This window comes from Pithys albifrons, chromosome 1 (genome assembly GCF_047495875.1).
Source record: "Pithys albifrons albifrons isolate INPA30051 chromosome 1, PitAlb_v1, whole genome shotgun sequence".
NCBI lineage: Eukaryota > Metazoa > Chordata > Aves > Passeriformes > Thamnophilidae > Pithys > Pithys albifrons.
In genome coordinates, this window is record NC_092458.1 from 18,806,514 (window position 1) to 18,830,598 (window position 24,085).

General features: G+C 41.0%; 2 protein-coding genes across 2 annotated transcripts; one reads left to right on the forward strand and one right to left on the reverse strand.

The window, feature by feature from the left end:
- The first annotated feature begins 1,170 nt into the window (after positions 1-1,170).
- Positions 1,171-15,155, forward strand: PROZ (protein Z, vitamin K dependent plasma glycoprotein). Its single transcript, XM_071571632.1, has 8 exons — positions 1,171-1,316; positions 2,905-3,068; positions 4,743-4,767; positions 7,629-7,742; positions 9,107-9,238; positions 10,495-10,580; positions 10,659-10,782; positions 11,305-15,155. The coding sequence occupies exons 1-8, from the start codon at positions 1,250-1,252 to the stop codon at positions 11,814-11,816; spliced, it is 1,224 nt and encodes a 407-aa protein (XP_071427733.1). The 5' UTR covers positions 1,171-1,249; the 3' UTR covers positions 11,817-15,155.
- Positions 12,336-23,971, reverse strand: PCID2 (PCI domain containing 2). The gene is made up of 14 exons (XM_071571754.1): positions 23,802-23,971; positions 22,471-22,560; positions 21,382-21,455; positions 20,214-20,281; positions 19,636-19,675; positions 19,104-19,158; positions 18,663-18,766; positions 17,858-17,933; positions 17,598-17,739; positions 16,457-16,557; positions 14,869-14,942; positions 14,579-14,704; positions 14,245-14,368; positions 12,336-13,245 (listed from the first exon to the last, which is right to left on the reverse strand). The coding sequence occupies exons 1-14, from the start codon at positions 23,835-23,837 to the stop codon at positions 13,156-13,158; spliced, it is 1,200 nt and encodes a 399-aa protein (XP_071427855.1). The 5' UTR covers positions 23,838-23,971; the 3' UTR covers positions 12,336-13,155.
- Positions 23,972-24,085: the final 114 nt, after the last annotated feature.

The window sequence follows — 24,085 nt, forward strand, 5'->3', positions numbered from 1 at the left end:
CCAGTGGTTGGATCCAGAGGAAGATCAGAACTTCAACAGGACTGCAACGGTCATCTACACCAACAGGTTTTTTCCCTTCCTTTTACTTTGGAGTCACGGTCTCAGCACAGGGGCTAATGAACACCATTCTGTTTGAGCCTGAGGGTGCTGGGTTCTACTTCTGGGCTTTGTGGATTAAAACCAATTTCTCTTTGTGCCATTCCATTTATTGTAATATTTTTATTAAATTGTAGCTCTGACTTACAATCTCTTTCGTGTTGAGTTCGTTTCTCCTGTCAGTTTACCTTTAAACCAGCACCCATGAAAACACAGAATGGTATCTATAACTCAGATTAAATGAAATATGCTCTTCCTCTCAACAGCTGTTGCTCTCAGTATAGAATTGGTTTCCTGTTCTTCCCAGGAGACTGCCTGTGCTGGAAGCCAAAAAACTCCCAGCAGCACCATTGCATGCTATTGGATTTATCCTTTGTCTTGTCCAGGACTGGGAAGCAGGGTCGCCCCAGTCTCTGGGTGCCTAGCTGAGCAGCCCAGGGAGTGCTTTGGTCTTCTCTGTACTTCCTGTACACCTCCTCTCACAGACTCTGCATGTCTGTGTGTCTCTGCGTGTCTCTGTGGGACTGGGATCCTGATATCAAGGAAATGTTTTCTATGCTTTCCTTCATGGCTGGGCATTACAAATTTAGCAGTAAAAAAGAAAAATGCCATATCCATTCAGATGCATCCCTAGGGGAAAGATCCCATGCTTGGGTACTTAGTTGTTACAAAAGCTGGTAGGATTTGCCCTTTGCAGCTAAGCCTTGGCAAATGTTTTGTGGCGACAGTGTATGAAAGAGCCAGATCATAAAATTGGTCCCTGTCATCTTTGTTCCACTTGTGCTTTGATATAGTACAAAGAAATGTTCATACTGTTCATCTCCACCCGTGCTGAGTTACAGTACATGAAGGCTGGGGCATAGGAGGAATACCCAAATCTTGGAGCAGCTCTCAGCAGCACTGGCAAAGGTCCTCACTGTCAGCCTGGCCACTAAGAGAAGGGGCACTGTTGCACCACTAAGCAAGGGGTTGGGTTTTGTTTGGTTTTTGGTTCGTTTTTTTTTTTTCATGTGTTGACATTATAGCCAGGATTTGCCCTTAGAGGTTTTGTTTTCTCATGAGTAGCTGGACTTTAAACCTCATCTCTCCTGTAGCCATTTCCCCCAAGAGCTTCAGGAATGCAGGCGGACACCATTAGGCTCAGAGAGTAACAATGGCAAGGTGCTCTTGGATAATATTGTTCCTTCTCTCTGCCCTTTTCCTTCAGACAGAGCAGACAGGTATGGCCTTTGTTTTGTTGCACCTTTAATTTTGATTTGTGCTGCCACTCCTTTAAAAGCATGAGTAATTTTGTACCTTGTATCATGTTTACTTTGTAGCACAGGGTGAAATCACTGAAAAATGTCTGTTCCTAGTTTTCCTTACATTTCTCCTATTTATTTCATGCATCTAAGTGAAAACTACAGTAGGTTACCCAGGCAATGTAATTTTGAAGTACCATCATTTATGCCAGGGTAGTATTTTGTCTTTTCTTACCATTTTTAAAGTGCCTCAGATATTAAAGAGAATTTTGTATTATATTTCTATTTGCTGCTGAAATAAGAGAGTCCTATGAAAGAGGACGCATGCTTGTTATAGCTTGAAGAAATTTGTGTTTCTGTATTAATCCTTCATGGTTTGTCAAAAATAAGGAGGAGACAGGCAAGGAAGGAAAAGATGGTGACCTCTTAAGAAGGTCAAAACGCTGCTGGGAGCAGCAGAAGTGCACTGCCAGCTGTGCTGGATGTGGCAGAACCACAGCACAGCAGAAATGTGTGCTGGGGGTCAAACAACTCTTCAAAATGAAAATCCCAGTCATGAGCCTTTCTTTTTATCCTTTTTTTAATATCATGTGCAAGCCAGTTGCTTATGGGATAACCTTCAAAAAGATAGCTAAACATTAGTATGCAGTTTCAGAATCATTTTGTTCTTGATCTCACATTTTCAAATTCTGTGATTATTTCAACCTAGTGGTGCTGGGCCCCCAAACCCAGTATAAACGAGAAAAAGAACCCCAAACATTCCCTGCCCCAACATTTGTACTTTCCAAGTACAGAAGAACTGACAAATATGTGCTGACACACACAGCTACATAGTGCCTAATGTGGGAGGCAACAGGCTCCATCGCGCCACCAGTCACCCAGCTGGCAGGCAGGTTTTGTCTCAGGTATCATTGCAAAGAGGAGTTTTAAGATCCAATAACTCTCACGTCTTTGATCTCCTCCTTTTTACTCAAATCGAAAAGATTGTGGTACCTTCCACAGAAAGGGTCATATGTGATACAGCCCCCTTAACTGTGAGCATTGCTGAGGGGTAGCTTTTATTTATTATCCTTAAGAGATAATTGCTTGAGAGATCAGCCATGCCATGGCTTTGCTTCTCAGTAAATAAATTGCCATGAACTAAGACTGAAGAGTGTCAGTTTGGATCCACCATCAAAATTTTTTACAACTAATATTCACTGCTACCTGTGAGCCTGAAACCTCTATGCAGTCTCACAAAATAACCTCTGGCTTTATGTTTTTATCCTTTTCCTTGCTGTGCCTCTCTGCATTGCTGCTCTGTATGTCTCATGCAGTAAAAAAATATGTCAGGAAGGGCTTCAAATTATCTCTGCATGGGAGCAAGTCAGGAATTTCCTAAAAGTAAAAGGTCATGACTTCTATGCTGAATTTGGGCTAAGAAAGTAGAGCTCTTTAAGTGTGTAAGTTTAATGTGATTGAAATAATGGGTCAGCCGAAATTATTTCTCTTTTTAGAAAGGAGGTAAAAGTATTCAAGGAGATGAATCTAAGTACTTACATCAGTGTTTTGTCATATAATATTTCAGTGTTTATATCAGCTGATGATGCAAACAACGTTATGAAGAGACAGAGACGTGCCAGTTCTCACATTCTGGAGGAGGTCCTCCAAGGCAGTTTGGAAAGGGAATGCCTTGAAGAGAGATGTACACATGAGGAAGCAAGAGAAGTATTTGAAAATGATGAAATGCTTGTGAGTGTTTTGTTTTCCTGTGTGCATAAGGAAGATTGCTGCCTTGATCCTTTTCTTATCAAACACAGCTTCACAGCCTGCTTCCTTTGTTTGGGCTTCTCTCCATGTAAAATCTTTGCACTTCCCACCTCAGTAGGTATAAAGCAGGTCTCTTCCATGGTCAAAATGGAAGTGAGAAGATCAGCTCTGACATTTTTTAAGTCCCTCCTGAAAATGATGTGTCCTGTGCCTTATATTGTGAAATCACATGGTTTTTGTCCCATCCTGACCACACACAGAAATACAAAGAGCTTCTGGACAAATGCAAACACAGAAAGGAAACCTACAGAGGATGGAAGTAAGGACAGGTAGATGCTTGGGAGGGATGCAGAGAAACTGTCTGAGCAGCCAGGAATCAGGTTAGGAAAGCCGAACCCTGATTGAATTAAACCCATCCAGGGATGTCAAGGGCAACAATAAAAGCTTCTAGTGGTATGTTGGTGACAAAAGGAAGACTAGGAGAAATATGGGCCCTCTCCAGAAGGAAACAGGAGAACTGTTTACTGGGACATGAGGTAGGGTGAGGTACTCAATGATATTTTTACCCCAGTCTTCACTGGCAAGTGCTCCAGCCACACCACCCAAGTCACAGAAATCAAAGGCAGGTACTGAAAAAATGGAGAGCCACCTGTTGTTGGAGAAGGAATGGAGAAGGGTTTTAAACTGAAAGGGGGTAGGTTTAGATTAGACATTAGGAAGAAATTCTTAACTGAGGGTTGTAAGGTACAGGAACGTATTGCCCAGAGAAGCTGTGGATGCCCCATCCCTGGGAGTGTTCACAGCCAGGCTGGGTGGGGCTTTGAGCAACCTGGTCTAATGAAAGGTGTCCCTGCCCATGGTGGGGAGAACTAGATGATCTTTAAGGCCCCTTTCAACCCAAACTATTCTGTGATTCTAAGATTGGAATGGAGGGAAGCAACACACCAGCAAGTACTGGGATCTATAGAGAGAGACTCACTTGGTCAGTAGCTGCAAATTCCCTTGCATAAGAAGCCCTCCTGACATGTACAGATGGATGCTGCACTCTTTAACAGGAGCCTGGATGGAGGTTTTGTTTGCAGGGAAAGCAGAGGAAACAGCTGTAGGGCTGCCCATGCACAGCCCTGGTGCTTTGGGAAAGGGAGCGGTAGGGAGAGGTGTCCTGTTGGGGAAAGCAGCATCTGAGTCAGCTGCAGTACCAAGGGAAATGTAGGGCATGTGGTGGTGCCCAGTGCCAGTGACTTCCAGCTCTGCTCTGACCCCTCTGCCTTCAACAGCACCTGCTGGGGACCAGGTGGGATGGACAGGATGGGGTCATTCCCCAGGCTGGTGCATGCCAGGGAGACAATAGCTAGCCCATTTTTCTGGGAGGCTGCACTGCTAAAGGATTCAGCTGTTCCTCTCTGACCTGTGAAGTGTTTATTTTCTTTTATAGCTTAATAAGAAACAATAAAATAGTCAGGAGGCAAACTCTCTCCCATCTCATGCACATTTTGCTAGCAGGGCAGAATTTGTAGTTGTGCAACTGTGTAAACATCAAACTGTAATATGTATTATCCCATAACATGTGTTTGTTTTATCAAAATATTTATGGTATGGGTTATGACATTATTTGAGAATTAGAATCTAATTTCCTTTTCTTTTTCTTCCCCACAGAAAATGTTTTGGGATATTTACTATGGTAAGTTGGCTGCTTGATTTTTCTCATTCATAGCACGGTCACCCTGTGAACATTATGATTCAGCCCAGTGCTGGTTTTCTAAGAGTTTCTAGCAGTTTATTCTGCAAGGAACATCAGTCAGTCATGTCTAGTAAAGCAAAAGGAAAAGTCTTGTGTAAAATGTTTTAAAAGAGGAGTAAATATGAAAAAATTTTAGGCTGCAAAAAAGAATAAAAGTTGGAGTAAGCAAATGTTATCATAGTAAATAGGCTACTTCTTTTTCTGAACTTAAAGCTATTTTGAAACAACCTGGGCCATAAGAATGTCTGTTTTGCAGATACAACAGAGCAGCACAGCTTTACCAGCAAAATCTCCCAAAGACCTAGCACTTAAGCCTGAGTGAGATCAATAGGTGCTAAAAGCTACTGGGCTGTCTACAAAGTCTGGATGCTGGCACTGCATCATCCCCTGGCAGCTGTCAAAGGCAAGAAACAAATCTGCAGAAGCTGAGGGTCTGATGTAACTAGATGCCTCCTGAACAAGGAGCCTGTGGCACCAGCTTATGGTGACTATGCCTTATTCCCTCTCTTTTCTGCATACCTCATCCCAAGCTTTTCTCTTGTTTTTAACTTAGCTTTTATTTATTTCTAATCTTAGGTTTAGACAGTGGATAAGGTGTGGCAAAACCAGCAGTCAGTATTCATTTTCTGCAGAAGCCACTAAAACACTGAGTCTAGGGAATTATTACGTAGAAGAATCCTACCAGTACTATAAATGTTATGAAGGAATGATGCTAAATATCTGGCTTTTATTACTTCTGTGAGGGTGGGATTAATTTCTAAATTCAGTCATTGAATGTTTGTACTAAGCATGTCATGCAGGCATCCTCTCTAGTCTAGGAAGAGAGAAGGGCAACTGGTTCAGAATGGCCCATGCAAACAAGATTAGCCACAATCAGACCCATTACTGGCTTCAGCCTCAGGGATGGGTTCCTTGATGTAATTGAAAGCCATATGTCCTGTCTTCTTCCTACAGAACAGCAGTGCGTGTTTCCTTCTTTGTGATGTCTTTAACATTTTAAAGAGTGTTGTCTTTGAAAAGTGGCTTCTTTCCTCCTCCTTACTAAACAAACATTTTTTTTTCATCCTGTCTTCCAGTAATCTCATTTTCTAGACCTCTGTAATGTGTATTGCTTTCCCCCCAAAGTCCAGGGTACAGTGGGTAAACCTGCACTGTGAATAAATGTATGCTGGGGAGAAAGGCTGAGCACCCACCTAACTGAAGGGTCACCCTTTGGCTCTGTTTTGTACTGCTCCACCTTGATCCTTCAAGTCAAAGCTGATGTAGCAGCATCTTGCCAGATGTCAGGGCACTTTGCCTGAGGTCATACTTGTCCCTGACCCTCCTCTATTAACAGTATAAACTTAGCCACTGACAATCTCTCTTAAAACATCACTTTCCATACAGTTTTGTACATGTCTTATAGTGGTGTGTGTTTTCCTACCTCAATGTCATCTGAGACATTTCTACTATAATGTTCACTGATTCCCCCTAGGTTCCTTAGCCTATAACGTGATTAGATATAAATGGTATGGATTATTTGATCTTCAAAAATGCATGTTGGTTGTTACTTACCACCTTTTTATTTTGAGGGATGCTTACAGTTTAATCATCCCAGTAGCTTTCCAGGAACAGAAATCATGCCAATTTCTCTTTAATTCCTCGTATCTTCTCTTTCCTCCTTTAATGAAGCTAGGTGCTAGATTTACTTATCCCCAGCATGCATTTCACAGGCTTGAAACCATCTAACTGCTTCAGGCTGTAGGCATAACCCTTTCCCTAGCTCCAGCTACCCACCACTGCTGTTGGAAGTCCTCACTCCTCACCTCTGCCTTCTCAGCTATGCAGATGAGGCCTCCCTAACCCACCCAAAAACTCTCCTGGGAGGCCTAAATTGTGCTGGGGTATGTTGGTGGCATCTGGCTGCAGATGGGCTGAAGGTGGTAGCTCTTTCAGCCAGTATTTTAGTGCATTTAACACTCAAAGATATGCATGCACATAGCCTGAGCAGATGGTGATTGGTGCGTTTTTTCTCAGTACTAGGTACAGTTTTTGTCTGGATACCAAACTAGGGCAACCCACTGACTGAAGCTAACCTGTCTGAAGAAGTGTTAAATTTTATAAAGGTTGAACTTGCCCCAGGTTAGGCTTTTCTAGCTTGTTCACTCATAGCTTACCTCTACAATAAACAGTTTTTGTTTGAGGCATGTTTCCAGTAGGCAGTTTGAAGGGGAACTGACAGCTCTGCCTGTGCTTCACTTATAGTGAATAGGACATCCTCTGGCTTCAGTATTTGGTTCATCAGAATGACTAAGCTTGATAGTGTCTGAGCTGCTATATAATAATTGTACAGAGATTTAACAGTTAGATTTCCTCCTATTTTGATATTGCTTGCTGTATGTTTGCTATAGAATTTTGATGCCAACTTTTTGTATCCAGTGCATATGAACTAACAGGGGAGACCTAAACCACCAGTCTCATACTACATTTGTAACAAACTCATGAACTATAACTCAGTCCTTTTCCCTGAAGCAGAGCATCCAGGAGACTCTGCCACTAGGTACCTCCCAGCCTCTCTGACAGGGGCTGCAAGAGTGCCTCTGGAAACAGACCTAGGCTAAAATTACCCCTGAGGAGCAGTTTGTTGAGACTAATCTCATTTCCTTTCAAACTGCTTTCACATTTCTCTGTTGTCACCACCTTTTTATTTTGTTGAGTGCTTGCAGTTTAACCATTGCAATTGGAAAGCTCATATGCTGGGAAGGGGACAATGTGATTTGGGGTCAGTGGTGGTAGTGACTCATCCCACTCTATTTCTTCAGATGGCAGGAGGTGCTCATCAAGCCCCTGCCAGCACAATGGCGTGTGTGAGGACAGCATTCGTGGCTATACCTGCACCTGTACTGAGGGCTACGAGGGAGAGAACTGTGCTTTTGGTAAGGCATCACCCCCTTCTAGAGAAGCCCTATCTTCTCCTTTCAGAGGCAGTTCATGTGAAACCATATGCAGGTCTCCCATTATGTCAGTCGTCATGTTTTTGGTTAAAACACTGAGTTTTTGACAGAGCAGGAGTGATGTGTGCTACCCATCTACAAAACTTTATGGCATTCCAAGGTTATGCAGGCTGTCCCTGCCCCTTGAGCCTCCCTTCTCTGGGGATGCAGTGAAAGGACTGATGGAAATCTGCCTCATGGGTAGGCTCCAAAAGCCAGCCTGCCACTGCCATCTGTCCTACCTAGCTGCTTGTCCTGTTGTGGTCCCAGGTGGCCCAAAGAACTACGGCTGCAGTGCTGGAGTGCTTGGCTTCCCAGACAGCCCAGTGCCTCCAAGGCCACACACACCCACAAGCCAGTCTCTCAGGACAGAGGGACTCCAGAAAAATGTTTCCAGTGGAAGTGAAAGGCATAAGCAAAACAGATGCTTTCTGGCACATGAAACACCCTGGGCCAGATCCTACATTTTTACATCTGCTGGGTTCTACTTTCCAGCCCTTACATCAGCACTTCTGCTGGTTCACAGGTCCCATGGGGTGGGTGACGCCCTGGCGGCAGCAAGGCAGGGTCATTCTCTGTACAAGGGGTGTGACTGTGACCAGCTTCTGCAGGAGCACAGGAGGTGACACAGCTTGGACCAGTGCTGGGAACTGGATCTGCTCAGCATGAGTCTTAGAGAGTGATGTTATGCGAGAATTTTTGCTACTTCTTCACCTACAAGCTAGATCAAACAGCTGTTGCTTTGTGCTAAAGCTTTAAGTGTTTCCTCAGATATGGAAAGTTGACTGAGCATGTTTCAAAGTTTATACTGCCTTTCTTTTTTTCTTATCTTTGGCACCTGGTAATTTAAAGTTTCTTAGCACAAGTGTGTGAAATATGTGCTATGTATTTATTCTTTCTGAAAACAGAAATCTTATCCACTTTCTTCCTCAAGCAATACTTACTTGCCTTCTTAACATGTGTAACAGTTCCTCTCTGTGCAGATACTCAGTGTTTTGTTCAAACATCCATGGGGTGACATGGAAGGCCCAGTTTGGCCCATGGCTAATGCTCCCCAGATCTCAAGAAGTGCAGAGTCTGTTCAGGGATGTGCTGGGGGAGCAGAGTTTGCGATGAGCCTGTGGATGCTGCAGAGACTCAGCTCTCTCCAATTTCTGCTTAACATGGAAAAAATAACATAGTAGGAAATACTACCATCCCAGATCCACACAAAGTGAATAAAAATAAAACATAAAGAGGACTCAAGCTATGAAAGAATACTCCAGGTGAACTATTCCCAGTATTTTTCCGCCTCTCGTTCTGTTCAGCTAAAAATGAATGTCACCACCATGCAAAGGAAGGATGTCAGCACTTCTGCTACCCAGGAAGTGATTCCTACCGCTGTTCCTGTGCTGATGGCTACGAGCTTGGGAAGGATGAAAAACAGTGCATTGCATTAGGTAGGTGTGAGCATGCAGGTACAGAGGGTACCTGTTCAGGTCTGGGATGGACAAGCCACAGTCTGGTATCCAGGCATGATCAACCTGCTTCAAGGATCAAGCAGTAACAATACTACTGGGTAGAAAAAGAAGGAATCTAGGCACCACCACCCAAGGTGCCATAGTAATAGTAAAAGAAGCAATATTTTATCTGAACATTTCAATATGAGTCTGCAGAGAGGACTTGCATCATCCTACATATCATTCACCAGGTTTTCCACTATGTTTGAAAGAATAACTCCACTGAACCCCTCCTTGTTTGGGAATGAGGTTCAATTGATTTCCATCAGGCATCCAGTGGTTTGATAAATGAAGGGTAACATTTGCTGACATATTAATTAGTTTGAAGCAGTAGCCCTTTTCATTTTTTCAATCTCATACTAGGTATGTCATTCAATCTCATCCCCTTATAAAGGAGGTCTACTGAAAACACAGAAGTATACTTAGACCCATGTCTGTATTACCAAGTGGGGCAGCCAAAGAGGAGTTCAGCTGTAGAGCCACACTTTTGGGGATAAAAGCCTGATGTCCACACTCAGTGCAACCTTCAGGTGGGCTTTACATCAAACCAGCTTTAGTTCATTCCTGTGGACTAAGCACCCATTAACTATGAGAGTATGTTATGTGTGCTCCTGGAGGGTGTCTTGTGGTTCAGCTGCACCAAACCCCAATCCACTCTGTGTGACACAAAACCGAACCACAAGGTGAACTGAAAGTGTGATAAATACAGGTAACTGGGTGATCCAATGAAGAGAACTCATGTTGTTTGAACCAGAACTTGAACAAAAACCCATGAACATCCCTAGAGTGACAACTTTAACAAGGAAAATCCAAGATTTACCTTATCCACACTGGGCCACAGCTATCAGCTATTTGGTACATGTTGAATAGAGGATACAAAACTGAAAACACAAGCTGTGCTGATGGTTGGCTGGAGAGGAAGCCTCATGTAATTAGTTAGACACAGCGAAACCTGGTCACTACAAGCCTAATACAATGACCCAAAATGTTCAGCCCATTTTTAAATTATTATGACTAAAAATATCAAGCAAATTATTCCAATTTTCACCAGCTCAGAATTTTGTCATTCTCTTTTTCCATGGTTAAAACACAAAACCCCAAACACAAGATGAAACCAATTAGGCATTTGCAAGTATTAGCCATCTTAAAATTATACAGCATAAGGTGTTGATTTTTTCTTTTAATTCATTTGCTAGATGAATGTGCATGTGGCAGACTTCAAGACAGTGATAATCTGATAAGTGAAACCGGGAAGAAAAATCATGAGCGATTTCCTTGGCAGGTATTTCTAGCAATTCATGAAAACCGTAACTCAACCTCAAATGGACAGTGCTATCTTTGTCTTTTTGCATTTTCTCAGGTACTACTGCTCAATTCAGAAGGGAAAGGCTTCTGTGGAGGAGTGCTGCTAAAAAGTAACTTCGTATTGACCACAGCAGAGTGTGCCCTTCTGCACAGCCGTGTTGAAATCAGGGTTGGTGCTGGTAGGTGGTCCAACACATTTTCTCTTGTTACAGCAGAATTTAGTATTGACAAGCTAAAAAAGATTACTGAACTTGTTGCTGCTTAAAAATTTTGTTACAGTAACAAATATTCTGTCATTGCATTTAAACACCTCACTCATAGTATCTGAGCTAGAACTACAACTGCCCCATGCCCCCTTCCAAGCCGAGCAGGGACAACTGCGTCAGACACAATTCAAAACTCAGCACCCAGGGATAAGCTAAACACAGTGGATTTAGAGGTGGCTTTTGTTTCATGTCAAAATTCACTTCTGTGCTGGGTATTTGTCCTTACTGCAGAACATGCATGCTTCTACACGGCCTTAAAAAGCTGTGATCGTCTTATTCCTAGTTTCCCTTGACTGCAGCTGTTTTGAGAAACAGCACCTTTAGTTTCTCTGCCACACATAATACTCAGCACAACCAGGCAGTTGTCAGCTTGCATGCAGCTTACAGTCTCTGATATACTATTCCTAAGAACAGTGCAATGCCATTGCTTCCCAGGGCTTAATGGAACAAGTGGAGCTGAGCAGATAATGCAAGTTAGCGAGAAGCACATACACATCCGGTACGATGAAGACACTGGCGAGAACAACATTGCGTTGCTACAACTTCAAGAGCATGTTGAGTGCAACAACTACCACCTTCCTGTATGCACCCCTGAAAGAGACTTTGCAGAACATGTTTTAATTCCAAAACTGGCTGGCACAGTCAGTGGCTGGAGAATGGAAGGTGATGAACTTCAAGGTGATGAGCTGCAGGTTTCGTACCTTCCTGCTGAGGACTGCAAACAAATACTCAACATCAGCCTCACTAACAGGCAGTTTTGTGGGGCCCTCCAGGAGGCTGTAGGTAAACAACTGGCTGCAGGAAGCTTTTTAGCTACCGAGTATAAGGGCACTTGGTTTCTGACTGGTATCCTGGGATCTTGGCCACTAGAAGACACTGACTGGAAAACACTTCTATTCACCAACACTGCAAGGTACATGATATGGGTTAAACAAAAAATGAAATAAGAAACAAACTCAACCAACTCTCAAGCATCAACCCACTACCAGTCATTGGAAGAAAACATACGGATGCAGCCAGTACACCCATTTGACTCTATCACAACTTGCAGCAATGGAAGTTGCAACAATGAAAAAAGTATGTAACTCCAATTTAAACAGAAAAGCTGTCTGACTTTCCTTCCTCTGCTGACATGCAGTACTGTGAACGTCATGATGCAGTAAACCTGCTTATTTTACTAAACACTGACTTAACTTCAAATTTCCTAGAACTGTTCATCCTAAAACTCAAAATACTTTGATGTTTTTCTGGGATTTTAAATGTTGCTAGAAGGCAATTATTATTTTAAATTCTTGTTACCCTGAGGTTAGATTCAGCAAATTCATATTACTTCAGGATCCATACAAGTAAAACTTACAAAGAATAAGGGAAACTTCAAGCTTTTAAATGTCTGTGTTGATGCAGGACTTGACATTTTCATCATGCTAAAAAATGCATGTCAGTTAGAAGGTAAAACAAAACCCAACTGTAAAAGACAGGAAAAAAACTGTTTAATTTCCTTTAAAAATAATTTTAACCCCTCCAAAACTAGCATCTCATTAGCCTGGACAAAGTTACATTGTAACCCTGCAAACAAACCAACCAACCCCCCAAGGGAGTAACACTGAAAATTCTGGATCCAGTGGTAGTGTTTTGCCCAGAAGCAAAATATAACAGAGACTGGATTAGTTACTTACATCAGCTTCTGTTCAACGTTACAAAATTTAAATATTATCAGAACTAGAAAAAACTCAAACTCATCCGTGGGCACCTACAGACAAACCATCCACATTTACTTGAACCCATAAGTATTACTGACACAATAAAGCTTTTGGTTTTCTACTTTCTCTAGTTTTAGAGAAAGCTTGAAGAGAGTATTTAATACCAGCAAGATCACTGAAGAGACCATGTAAGAAAACCTTTCCATTCTGAAGAATGGATTAACACAAGTAACAAAAGCTGATACTTTTCTCTGAAAGGTAATTGCAATAATAGTAACACAAAGTACTTTAGGAAAGTTTTTAAGAAGTTCGTAAGGAATTCGGAATGCTTTGCTTTATTTTTTCATTAAATACTTTGAATGATTTAGAAAGCCTGTGGAAACTGTCATTTAAAAGTCAGTCCTTCATTCCAACACACTTGGTAACACTGGCAGCCTTGGTCACTCTGAGAAAGGAACCACAAACAGTTCCTGGTATTCCAGTCCTGGACATGAGCCATGTAATTTACAGTGTTGGGGTGATTAGGAGCAGTTCCACTGGGCAAGCTGAGTATCTGGAAAGTACTTGCATGGATAAGATGCAATACTCAACACACTGTTGACAGTGGCGGAAATGGGTTCTGCTTACTGACCACAAGCTTCTGATGCTGGTGGGATATGTAGCCTTTAATGTGACCCTGGCAGAAGGAGAAAAAGGAAACATTAGTTGTGGGAGCTGTTAACACAATCCCTATAACCTAAGCGAACACCTGCAACCATAGCAAAGCTGTGTGTGTATGTTCAATCCTCGCTGCACTGCTGTACTTAATACCTATAAGGGTCCAATTTAGGTAAGTGGGTCAATTTGGAGAGCAAGGAGAAAGTTGGAACAACCCCCATGTTTGGGTAATAAGGGTGCTGTCAGTCTGAGAGCCTCTTCCCAGGGCCCCCTATGGGTCTGCTTACATTGCCTTGAAAAGACACAGCTCTACAGAAGTGTTTCTAAATTTACTCTTGGTCACTTTAAAATGAGGATTTTAACCAGTTAGTATTCTACACCTAATAAACTAAATGACATAAGTACTTCCTTTTCAAACATAGTGTTGTAACACTGAAAGAAATCTTCCAGTGACCTACACCACATCAAATAATCTGTTTCAGAAACAGAGATGTGGTTCATTTTCTTGCTGACACCACAAGGCTGCTACAAAATCTCCGATTTAACAGAAATCTTTATATTTCAAGCCTTTTTCCATTCATGGGTAGTTGAAATCCACTTGGTGTAAAAGACAAAATGTGGAACAAACCCAAAGAAATCCGGCTTTGTTTTTTTCTAATGTTAGAAGGTCAAGAGTCTGCTACTTCAAATTCAAAACAAATCCTTTTTGGTTCCAGTTAAAATGTTTGTATTTTTAAATCAGTATTTATGCATATATGGAAAAAATGTCAGTATCAGATTTATAATGTAAAATTCAACTTCAATTTTAACTGATTGCTGAAAAAAAGAAAGGCGGGAACTAGAGGAAATCCTCAGGGCAAATGAAAACATTCCATTTTCAGCATAAGTGAATTGACTTTTTTATACAATAAAATGTGGGATTACTGGTGTGGGTTTTGTAAAAAACTTTTATTCTCTGTCCAGTACTTTTTACTGCTTGATGTCTGGAAGGACCAGACAACAAGTGATCGGCACATACCATATATATAAGGTTAGCTAAAATGCACTGGACTTCATCAATATCAACATCCTCTACTTGCATGAACTTCAGGGCAATCAGAAAGGCATCTAGAGATAGCTGATGGGTTTTGAGTAGTAAATACCTGAAAGAAACAACAGAAAAAATATGTTATTGAAAAATAATCACATAAAAATTCAGGTTCTTATAAAAATGGCCTTTCTAGCATAAATTCACTTCAACAGGAAGTCAGCTCTCTCAGAGAGAACTAAGGAGCATATACATTTCTACCTCAGTCCCAGGTAAAACCATACTAAATCTGCTTTTGCAAAAATACAGGTTTGGTTTTGCTTACACTTTCTTAAAGAGATTTCTGTATGTGATGATTTTCAGCTTCTCAAGGATAAGAAAGATTCCACATCGAATAAAGAAGGTCTCATGCTTTGTCAGAGCATCATTGAGTAGGAGAAGATTGCCTTCACTGCAAGGATGAAAAGATTAAAAAATGAGAAGGTCTCACCCAAACCAGAAAAGAAATTGTCTGACTTGGTAGGAATATGCATCCCCTGCCTTCCTCAATCATCCCAGATAAATACCTTTTACTTAATACTTTTTGAACACAAAGCAACAAAACAAGCATCATACCTCACAGACTTTGTTACTTCAGCAAACTGCATAAGGTCATACTTTTTTAAGAGCTGAACTGTTGGCATATGGCCCTGAAAAATAAATGGTTTCCAAAGTTTTGCAGGGTAAACTCAAAAGCATTTTCAATAGAATCTAGTAAGCAAAAAAACCCATAAATTCTTAAAAGACACTTTTTGCTATAGAATAAGAAGTGAATAAAGAATTTGTACGACAACCCTGCTCCTGTTAGATATCTTGTAGCTCAACCCACAATAGCTACTGATTTGTCATGATTTAGGGGGTCTTGATACTTAATGTTAAGGAACAGCTATCAAATTTGCAAAATCAAGATCCTGTGCCATGAGACCTAGGCAGATTCAAAATTTATATCATGACTGCATGACCTAATCCACAAACAGAAGAACGTTGGGAATACCAAGCATTCCCAAGAAAACACAAGCAGTGCTTCAACATTGTCAAGTGCTGGCTCAGTCTGTACCAGAATTTTTGTTCTCTGTCTCCATACAGAAATAAAAATGTCCTCTCAAAAAACAAACACCACCAACAACCCCCTCCCCTACAAGATTAAATTTAAAGAAACAAAATTCTCATTGCTAAATCAGGTAAGACTGAACTATCAAAAAGAAAATTTGCTTTTTCCACTACACAACGAAGATCAGATTGCACATTGACTTGGTCAGACTTTAAATTTAGTTACATCATGCTATGCTGTTGGTAACTCCTTTCCTGGATGGAGGATTAGCTGAGAGCAGAACTCGGTTGCATGTTTACTGAGAGCTGCTAGGAATAAAAAACCACAACATCCAAGCTATTGTAGTACAGTTTAAGGTTAGTGTTAATGTTTGGGCTCTGATTTTAAAAAATTAACTGTAAAACTAATAACCTTTATCTTATTTCTTTAGGGCCTCTTGTACACCAGAACTGCTCCAGAAAAGCCACGGTAATTCCAGGCACTAACAAACTCACCAGTTTAAGGCACCTCATGACCTTTCTCACATGCCTTGAATGGGAAAATATACAAGATGCAAACAGAAAACCCAAAGATAGGCTGTTCCAAACCCCTCTCAACAGTCCTCAGCCACCTGTTTCATATCCTCCTCCCTTCCACCAGGTGAAAGAAGGAGACAAATCTGTTCTAGTGAATCCACATGTTTCCTGGCTTGCCTGTGCAGCTGATCACTAGAGAGGCACACTGCTACATGACAGAACTTACACTGCTGAGTGCTTCTCCAAAGAACTCAAAGATATCTTTATTACAGATGTAATATCAGGTTGCACCCTTAGGAGGGGTGGGAGCAAGGTAGGGGGAAAGGAGGGCCAGGTTGGTTTTGTCTGGGGGGTGGGTGGGAGGCATTTGTTTGCTTGGTTGTGTTTCCCCCCCACACCAATTTCTCCTTTCCTGTTTTGCTATAAATGACAACTCAACATTTTTTGTGCTCAAACTACTAAATGCACATATGTTGGCTCTTACAGGGGTAAAACAGCCTCTGAATTCCCAGAAACCCAAGAACAATACTGAGCATCAGTGTTATTAACTGCATGTGTGTCCCCCCTTCCCTTATTTAGAAAAGTAACATCTACTCACCAGCAACATTTTTACAGGCAGCAGGTAGATCAAAATCATTCTTTTATTCTTCTGGCTTGATCGGTGACAGTGCTCAAAGGCAAATGACAGATACTCCTCAGCTGCAGAAACAAATGAAAGTACCAATAATGTGAGTTAACAACAAAAATGGATTAAAACCGTATCCCAAATTCAGTGCTCAATGTCCACATCTAGCTCGGACATGACATTTGAAATTATGTAAAAAATAATCACACCAATCAAAATACATTAAGAAAAATTGGAAATTCACATGAAATACAAAGCATTACCAGAAAAGTAAGTTCTCTTTCAGAAAGTCGAAGTAAACTTGCCAAGGTCTAGATGTTAGACATAACGGTTATTGGAATTTTCAGCTCATTTCAGGGATATTACTGTGCTCCTATTACAGAAGTGGAGAATCTTAAGAAGCACCGATAGTATAGCACTCTCTTTTCTAAATTCAGATTTACTTCTTCAGTGGATGAAAGCTGCATGCAACACACAACTTGCTGAGCTGCAGAAACATGCCAGTATAACACAGCATAACAACACAAAAGTCTCTCAGCAGTTTCCAACAACAGATAAAAATGATAAGCCTGACAGGCACCAGACACTGTGAAGAGTTGCAGAAGCAAATTCAGTTAGTGATGAAGTTGTACACCTAAGCTCTAGAAGCATCTGTCTTAATGAAATCTATTAGAAATCTGGGAAATGCAGTTTCTGCATCTTCTGAAATCAATGTACCAAGAAACTAATTCTGCATCACTGTTTGCTGAAGTTTTCCTACATGGTACAGAGCAATTTGAAAAGGACAAGAGAGTCACAAAGTCTCCTTTGTAAAACCTTTTACAAACTCTTCTTTTGAATGCTCATACATTTTGTGATGCACACATGTAATGCATAAGACTACAGGGAGCCTCACTGACACAAGTATTTTAAAACTGGACACATACAATTAGAAGTATCATGTAATCTCATCTCTGCTCTGAGTCAGCCTGTGGGCCTTGGACCTTTCAGCATGACTTTCCTTTGATCTACCCAAACAGAACTACGTCTTCTACTTGTGTTTTGAGTCACACACATCAGCCAGATTTCATACCAAGCAGCAACACTTTCAATGTGTCTTACTGGCACACAGTACCTTGCTTAAAGTCACTGTCAAACATGGCTTTGCGTCCAACATAGTATTTGTATGTAACTCGCTGTGCCATACTATATTCATCCTTCAGATTTGAGCTGTCAATTGCTCTAATTAAGGGCTTACATAGATGGAGCTTGTTGATCTGTTAAAAAAAATTGCATTTTACTTGGAGAGTGCAGATAAGCAGCATCATATACAAAAGAGTGGGGTTGACTTAGAATATGAAATACAGAAGACATCTTACCAGACTTGAACCCTACCTTAAAATAAATTTTAAACAGCTGATTCACAAGAAACAACATGCCCCACTTTTTGGAGTCTTCAATGCCTGCTCGACTGTCATAAACAAAAAGAAAAAACATGCTAGTACAAAACCCTGTAAGAAAGTAATTATTTTCTCCTTATAGTAAATTCACCCCATAGGTATTTTATGGATTTTTAGTGTAAACACAGGTGTCTGAAAATAAACATCAAGGCCAAATTCCTTGAACTCCTTATGTCTTAAACCATACCAGCACTGTGAAAATAGAACATGTATTCCCATATAAACAGCTCTGCTATGTTTTTATCTCAACATAATGAAAATATGTCATGCAAAATATTATTCATCTGCATCAGAACCCTCACTCCAGTCTGCAGGTAACACATACAGTAGCACAGCAGTGACTTACAATATATGAGATTAGAGAAAATTAGAAAATTAGAAAAAAAGCATTTTTCCACTTCAAAAGTGTTAAAATTGCTAAGACTGGAAACCAGGCTCCTCTTTTCCATCTAATCCTAATGGAGCAAATTTCACAAATGAACAGGGCACAAGAGCATTAATCACCTTTCCTGAGAAACAGGGACATAATCAGTCCCTTTGAATAATATCTGCGAGGAATGTTAAACCTGAAGGGCTGTTCCTCTGAGTTAATAGTCAAGAGAGAATAGGCTAAAACAAGACTCAGAAGTCTTCATTCTTGCTCTCATATATGGCCTTAGTAAGTGGGAAAATCTAAAGTAAAGTTCATTAAGCTCTAAAGAATTTAATAGTGAAAGTTGTACAGAGGACCTTTCGCTTACGTGTCACTGGCACAGACGCGAAAACAACTCATCAGTAGTTCTGCTGCTTTTTCCAACATGTCACCAACTTTGCTTTTCCCTTTCTTCACAAGCTGTTGATCTGCCTAGTATTACACAGTAAGAAACAATATGTAATTCTGCACTCTGGTCTGCTGGGTTGCAAACAGTCCAGTTCCTTAACACAGCATTTTATAAAGTATTATAGCAATGGATTTGCCATGCCTGTTATCTCCCAAATCTAAACCCCTCCCATTTGCAGATGGTCAGACCGAGCAACCTCATTTTCCAAAGGACTGGATGAATGTAGTGTGTCAACAATATCCTAAATAATGACTTAAAGAGAACTGAGCAAAATTAGGCTGCACAAAGAGTAAAAAAAAATTCCATTGTAGAAATATCAGAGAGATAAAAGCAAGGACATTGTTAATGACACCTACTTACATTATTAGCAAAAATTCGAAGATCAAGGGCTACGGCATACATAATAGGTAAGGCCCTGGAAAAGCAAAACACAGGATACTTAGTATGTACAAATCATGCAATAAGTAAAGGATGAGAAAAAAAGCAATTTTTTTTTGGCTAGTTGGTCATAAACCCCAAAAAATATATGCTAACCTCTAAATAAAGACAGATGTACTTTTTAAGAGGAAAGTTCTTCAAGATTGCAGCATTTCATAAATCCTACGTTAGAATTATTATTTCTGACCACTTTTCTTACTGGGACTTTAATAAAATACCAATGCACTTTAAACAAACTCTTTACATATTTACTTGTGGACCATTCTACAGAATTGCGCTCAGATGTTTAGTTTTCACGCTTCTGAATGTAAAAAATCATGCAGCAAAACAGTTAGGCTGGATTTAAGCTTCACTAGGAATAAATAAAAACTACAGGCATAATTTTATTTGACTACTACAGTATTAGATGGAAAAGATGAGTTTAGTTCCTGGTAGCTTCCTATGATGTACTCACCAATTTTCTTCCTTATGTGCCTGAAATGCTCGCAGGAAAGATGTATTGTATTCAGGAGAATTTAAAATGCCATGACATGAAGCACAGATTTAAGAAACAGCAGTTGAATGGTACCAGATGTTACTACGTGAAAGACTAGAAACCAAAAAAGCATCAAGTAGCTGAGGAGTCAGGAGGCAAAGATGCACTTTGGATGAACATAAGCACAGCCACGCACTCCTTTGTGTGGCAGCAGCAGGAAGGAACAGTGGCCACAGATAAGACAGCAGCTTCTTTACCATTATTTTTCACTGTAACCAAGTACAAGCTTCAAGGTATATTAATTATTTGAGGGTCTCCTATACTCCAGGAGAAATTAATTTTCTCTTTTAGAGCCAAGTGACAGAATTATTCTCAGCCCTAGAGAAAACTGAAAGAAGAGTGTATCTGGATTCCCTTGCTTAGGAACCTAAGCAGCTGAAGAATATTTGGAAGCAAAACTCATTCTATTCGATTTTTAAAAGGCATAAGGAGAACTCATTCTAGAGGAAGACATACAGTTAATGTGAAAACAATATATAAGATTTATGGAAAAGGATATTGGACAATAACTGTTTGGCATTTGTATGCTTCTACAAAGTCATGGTTTCCAACAGCGTAAGTACACCTGTCAAAGAAAAGGAACATTAGTGCATCAGAAAAACATATGTAAAACAAGTATTTGTTTCTTAACAAGCATAAAGTTTTACAGTTTATTTAAGAGACACAGAAATATGATTAGAAACTTTCTCAACAAAATTTTTTAACAAGTATTTTAACAGAGCACTAAGCTTGATAATTGTGGAAAACTGATCCAAGAGATAAATGGGGATTTAATATGCTAAGGCTTACTGAAACCATCACCAAGAGTAGATTAAAAAAACAAGACTTGAAAGAGAACTAAAGATTATGTTAATGTAGAATTTTTTTAAACAAAAGCCTCACAGAATTACGTAGGTACTACAGCTGTCTTAAGAGTACTTTTATATTAAAATTTCCTTTAAAAAATGTTTGTTTCCCTTATTTATTTCACTCAAATTCTCATGTAGCTGGTAATCACAGAGCAAGGGAAACAGCAAGCACTGAAACCAAAGCTGTGCCAAAGGCTGTATGTAGATGACTGCCAGGTACACAGAGCAAACTTTATGTGGAGAGGAAAGAGAAAGTCTTTATTTCCTGCAAGTCTACCATTATTTATAAGAGTAATAAATATCAACTTTTCAGATGTAAGCCCTATAAAACAGTGTTGTAGTTTGGGATTATTATGTAAATTCTCTCCCCTGCCACTTAACTGCCCAGGCCAGCGGTTAACAAAAGAAGCAGTTAACTGTTGATCGACTAGAACCTACAGCACCCGGCATTTCCCAGGAGGTCTCCCATCCAAGTACTAATCCGGGACTGACCCTGCTTAGCTTCCGATATCTGACGGGATCGGATGTCAGGGAGGCATTTAACTGCCTCCTTCGAGCCCCCACTCCCCCGTTCCGCCGAGCCAAGACTGGGGAGAATATCCAAAAAAAAACCAAAAGAGACAAACCTGCCCCCACCCCAGCGATCAACAGTTAACTGCTTCTTTTGTTAACCGCTGGCCTGGGCAGTTAAGTGGCAGGGGAGAGAATTTACATAATAATCCCAAACTACAACAAACAGGTAAGCAACTTAAGGACATCCTTCTCCATCCCTGCTGGATGCCTCACAACTGACTTTACATTCCAGGCCCATCTTTACCTTAAGTGGGCTGCAAACATTTCATCATATGGTGGCTCCAAAACTTGTTGACACTTCTCCTCTGGAGATGGAAGCTAAGTATAGAACAAATCAATGAAACATTAAAAGAACATCCAATCCACCAGAAACAGAACATCATAGGGATGTTTTGTCATGGCAGTTTTCACACAGTGGCAGAATTGTTAGAATTGGAAGAGACTTCTGGAGACCATCTAGTTTGCTTCTATCAGAAGTTATCTAGTGTAATGAATTGCTACTGTGCATTCTGTAATAGTGGTAAGTAAAAGCATTCAAAATGCACAGAGCACAAACACCAAGGTCCAGAGAAGAGCAACAAGGCTGGTGAAGGGACTGGAGCACAAGCCCTATGGGGAGAGGCTGAGGGAGCTGGGGTTGTTTAGCCTGGAGAAGAGGAGGCTCAGAGGTGACCTCATCACTGTCTATAACTACCTGAAGGGAAGTTCTAGCCAGGTGGGGGTTGGTCTCTTCTCCCAGGCACTCAGCAATAGGACAAGGGGGCACGGGCTCAAGCTCTGCCAGGGGAAATTTACGTTGGCGATCAGAAAAAAATTCTTTGCAGAGAGAGTAATCAGGCATTGGAATGGGCTGCCCAGAGAGGTGGTGGATTCCCCACCCCTGGAGGTTTTTAAACTGAGATTGGCCGTGGCACTGAGTGCCATGATCTGGTAAATGGACTGGAGTTGGACCAAGGGTTGGACTCAGAGGTCTTTTCCAACCCAATCAATTCTATGATTCTATGATTCACCAGGCCCTTACTTCCCACTGCTTTTTTTCTTTATAGTCACTTCCACTGTCCCATGTTAATAACTAATGCAGACTTGGTGAGAAAAGACTTTCAAGACTGCACCTATTCAGAAAACAATTCAAAGTGGAACATAAAGAGCCACCCAGGAAATAAATTTTTTTAAAAATCGCTGTAAGAAGAAAAGAGAACAAAAACTACAAGGGGATCCTGCTCTGGCCTATGAAACAGGTTTCTGAGGTTTATCTCCAATGAAAAGGAATCCACATAGAAAGACAGCAAAACTTAAAGCAAAGCAAAAGAAAAGGTCAAAAACAGATTCTCACCTGTAGCCTTGGGTTTGCTACATGTGGATGTTTAAATGATACTAATTCTGCACAAAATTGTCCATCTCTGCTGTCAATGGCTTCTTGTACCTGCCAAAGTAAACAGCCTCATTACAGAATATAATCCAGCAACAAGCACCCAACATATTTACAGGACTATGGAATCCACCTTCTTGTTACCACTGTTCATTCTCTTTAACATCAAATCAAAGGTGAGTTTTTAAAGGTTTAAAACTGAATGAATAATTTTGCATTTTCAATATGCCCATTTTTCAAAAAGGCCTCAGGAAGAAGGCAGAGTGAACACTATTGTGTTTTTTTCCTTATTTGTAGGCTACAAACAAACCAGAGGATCTCCATACAACATGTATAGGTTTAACATTGTAATACAGCAGTTGTGAGATAGATTTGATTAGGCTTTTAAAATTCCAGTTGGACTTACGGGCATCAAACACATATTTGAAGGCACAATCTTTAAGTAATACTTTAAAATGAAATCAGGCAGACTTAACATGTAGATACTGTTCCAAAGGCAATATTTGATATTAGACTGACACTTATATAGAATACTTTTGAAACCTATTAAGACTGTAAATGTTATTTTTTGTGTGAGAATGGTTTAATTCTGCTTCCTGCTAAAGATAACTCCTTATAAACATTAGTCTGTCTGAACAGTTTATTGTGACATGAAGGTGGAAATTTCTTGAGTTGTGGAAGTACTTTTATATACTACTTCTTAAGAGTTCATTTCCCATTGCTTGTCCTTTATATGTCATATTTTTGTGTCCCAATATGAAAAAATGTATCTTTTTGCTGTATGGAAAGTTCATACCAAATGGGAAAAATCCATAGATTAAAACAGCAGCAGAAGAGGGAAAATCAACTGCTTAAACTCTTTCAGAAATTGGCAGGGATTTTTTTTTCCAACAACGCCAGGCAGTGACCATTCCGTGCCGCTGGTGTCCCTGGGATTCCGCTCCCCCCCCTCCATCCTCCCTGCAATACACTCTCCGAATTTTTGATCTTAAATCCCTGTATTTCTTGAACCCCTGAGCTGCACTTGTTCCTGCAGGCACAGTCCATCCCTCCCTGTCGCTCTCAGAGAAATCCCCTCGCTCTCCATGACATCAGGAACCATTCCGGCATTCCCGGTACGCGTCCTCGGCACCCCGACACAGAGTAAAGAAATGTATTTCTACACTACATCACTCAGGTTATTTCTTAAACAAGGCAACGTATTTACAGCAACAACGACAGCACCGTATTTACACCCCCATACTCAAACAGAGCCCACAAATTAATTTAAAAAAACACTAAGAAGCGTCGCTTACTTGCTGCAGGTACTGATTGATGGTGATGTGCGCCATGGGAGCGCAAGCAGCGCGGTCAGGTCTCAGCTATTCCCGCTCCGAGCCCAGCGCGGCGCTCCCGGAACTCCCTCCGCGCTTCCGGCACCGCCGCGCGCGCCCGCGGGACCGGCACCGCCGGCACGTGACAGCGCCGACCCCGCCCAGTCTCTCTATGCCCCGCCCATCGAGGGGCGGGTCTCCGAGAGGTAGCCAATGGGAGAGCGAGATGGGCGGGGCAGAGGGCGCGCGTCCCTGATAAGCCGCGT

Bases quoted from the DNA above. Each gene is read 5' to 3' on its own strand.
- PROZ (XM_071571632.1), top strand. From the start codon at position 1,250: ATGGCAAGGTGCTCTTGGATAATATTGTTCCTTCTCTCTGCCCTTTTC. The intron at 4,768-7,628 runs GTAAGTTGGCTG...CTATTTCTTCAG, and splicing joins GTTTTGGGATATTTACTATG to ATGGCAGGAGGTGCTCATCA. The intron at 10,581-10,658 runs GTATTTCTAGCA...GCATTTTCTCAG, and splicing joins ATGAGCGATTTCCTTGGCAG to GTACTACTGCTCAATTCAGA.
- PCID2 (XM_071571754.1), bottom strand. From the start codon at position 23,837: ATGGCGCACATCACCATCAATCAGTACCTGCAGCAA. The intron at 14,369-14,578 runs GTAAGCAAAACC...TGTTTCTTTCAG, and splicing joins AGAAATCTCTTTAAGAAAGT to GTATTTACTACTCAAAACCC. The intron at 13,246-14,244 runs GTATGTGCCGAT...TCCTTCTGCCAG, and splicing joins TAGCTAACCTTATATATATG to GGTCACATTAAAGGCTACAT.